Source organism: Gastrolobium bilobum, unplaced genomic scaffold, assembly GCF_033153095.1.
Source record: "Gastrolobium bilobum isolate Gb01-03AN ecotype WA unplaced genomic scaffold, APGP_CSIRO_Gbil_v1 utg15063, whole genome shotgun sequence".
NCBI classification, from domain to species: Eukaryota; Viridiplantae; Streptophyta; class Magnoliopsida; order Fabales; family Fabaceae; genus Gastrolobium; species Gastrolobium bilobum.
This window is the reverse complement of record NW_026896098.1, coordinates 135,829-138,123: the sequence shown is the minus strand read 5'-3', so window position 1 is coordinate 138,123 and position 2,295 is coordinate 135,829. Positions and strand designations below refer to the sequence as shown.

The window sequence follows — 2,295 nt, the reverse complement described above, 5'->3', positions numbered from 1 at the left end:
CCCAGAAAAAACCCTAAAATTTTAAATTGCTCCCTTCTCAGAAAACCTATATTCATACTCTGAACATTTTTCTCGCCAATCGATTTTCTGTAATTTATAGTTTTTAGAAGCTGAAGTGGCTATTCGAGGTCCTGGTGATTTGATTTTGTTGAAATGTCGGAAAGCACAGACTTGAGAAGCGATTGAAAGTTAAAAAATTGTTATAAAGCTTGAAACCATGGCTGATAGGATCAGCAATTTACCGGACGAATTTCTATGTTACATTCTCTGTTTTATGTCAACCAAACAAGCTGTTGCTACATGTGTTCTCTCAAAGAGATGGAAGCTTCTCTGGCGCTCTGTTCCCACTCTCGATTTCGACGATACAGGACGCTTCTCCTATAACAAAGATATGTATTCAGGCTTTGTTAGATTTGTGTACGCAATTATGCTATCGCGAGTTTCGCATTCGCTTCAACCCATCCAAAATTTTCACCTCAAGTGTTGTTCTTCTTACTGTGATCCTAGCGATGTTAACGCATGGGTTAACGCTGCACTACAACGTAGAGTTGAACACATTTCCTTGTTTACGCCTCGTCAAGTTGTGCCGTCTGCCATTTTTAGCCATAGACCCCTTGTGGTTCTCAAGTTGACGGGGTTAACAGTAAAAGCTCTCTCCTCTGTTGATTTTCCCGCACTTAAAGTCCTGTATTTGAGACAGGTTACTTTTTTAAAACTTGGATTTCTCGTGGAGCTTCTTTCTGGATGTCCAGTTCTGGAGGATTTGGTAGCAATGGGTTTGTGTTTTAAGAACTCTTTAATTGAAGGAGAATTTAAAAGGCTACCCAAGTTGGTCAGAATATATACTTGTAAACCCCTTTTTGAAAAACTTCGTGCAACAGTTAATGATGTAGAGTTTCTGCACATATATGGGGTACTGAAAATGTGATTTTTATGTATATTACTTTTCATTTTTAAGGAATATGGGATTTGTGATATTTTGTTACTGTAACTTTTGCAGATGGATGCTGTGAATAACTTCAAAGAGATGAATATGTTTCACAAATTAACCCATGTTGAACTCACCTATTACAAACATACTAGGGATTGGCGTGAGGTAGTGGAATTTCTCAAGCATTGTCCCAAGTTACAAATTCTTGTCATTAACAAGGTTTGCTAAATTAATTCTTAAGGATTATCTCTGTTTAAATATTTTCTTCACATATTTTATTAATTTTATTTTGGGTTCGCTTTTTGTCATGTCACATGACAAGATCATTTTTCTGCACACACAAATCAAGTGTGGGTTCCACGCTTAAAAGAAAAAAGTCAAACCAAAATCAGGATACGGCGCCGTATCCTCAAGATACGTTGTCGGATCCTTGTTGCAGAAATGAACAGCGTCATTCCTGCAACAATTTTTATATTTCCCTTTTATTTTATGTCTATTGTTAATTTGGGATAAAGAATTTAGTTGATGTTGATGTATGTCTATTGTTAACAGGTTTTGCTTGGTGGTTACAAAGAAGAAGAAGGAGATGTGCTATACCCACAATCTGTTCCTGAATCCATTTCATCACACCTTAAAACATGCTGTTTTAATAATTATCATGGATTGACAGCTGAGTTTCGATTTGCTAGATATATTATGCAGTATGCAAGAATTTTACGGACCATGAAAATCTGTGTTGACAGTACTACCGCAAATCTACAAGCAAAGCACGAAATGCTCAAAAACTTATCCTTATGCTCAAGGCTCTCTACAACTTGTAAACTTTCATTCAAATGAAATGATGACGACTGGGTTTTGAGTTGCTCCAAGTAGTTCCTTGGTATCTGCATTTTTATTAGTAGCTGCAAGGATATTGACTTTGTCTTGCTTTTCAAATTAATCGACATGTTTCTTTAACCATGTTTCAAACTTGAATTGCAATGTGTACGTAGTCTCTGGCATTATCCAAAACCACAGGGGTGGTAGGTTGTGAATTGTTAATTAGTGTTTATCATGTTGGTTTTATCTTTTCTCTCTCACACACAAGCGTGCGCACAGACAAAGATCAAACAAGAAGTTTTTTGCTCAAAAGAAACCGTTTATTGTTTTTTGATAGCATTAATATTTTGATTGTCGTGTATGCATATTAACTCTAAACCAAGTTTGGCCAGAAATTAACTTCTTATATAAGATAAGTTTATCTTTTCGACAAGAAAGGATTCTAACTAACATGCGGTATGCAAATCACTAAAACGTGCAATTAGCATGACAAGCATGAGTTTTATGGTAGGCTAAATCCTAATAACTTATCAAGCACCGCAATT

General features: G+C 36.0%; 1 protein-coding gene across 1 annotated transcript; it reads left to right on the top strand.

Annotated features, from left to right (window-relative positions):
- The first annotated feature begins 217 nt into the window (after positions 1–217).
- LOC133297767 (FBD-associated F-box protein At4g10400-like) lies at positions 218–1,785 on the top strand. Its single transcript, XM_061496963.1, has 3 exons — positions 218–913; positions 1,001–1,150; positions 1,484–1,785. The coding sequence occupies exons 1-3, from the start codon at positions 218–220 to the stop codon at positions 1,766–1,768; spliced, it is 1,131 nt and encodes a 376-aa protein (XP_061352947.1). The 3' UTR covers positions 1,769–1,785.
- The last annotated feature ends 510 nt before the right edge of the window (positions 1,786–2,295 follow it).

Bases quoted from the DNA above. Each gene is read 5' to 3' on its own strand.
- LOC133297767 (XM_061496963.1), top strand. From the start codon at position 218: ATGGCTGATAGGATCAGCAATTTACCGGACGAATTTCTATGTTACATT. The intron at 914-1,000 runs GTACTGAAAATG...TAACTTTTGCAG, and splicing joins AGTTTCTGCACATATATGGG to ATGGATGCTGTGAATAACTT. The intron at 1,151-1,483 runs GTTTGCTAAATT...TATTGTTAACAG, and splicing joins AAATTCTTGTCATTAACAAG to GTTTTGCTTGGTGGTTACAA.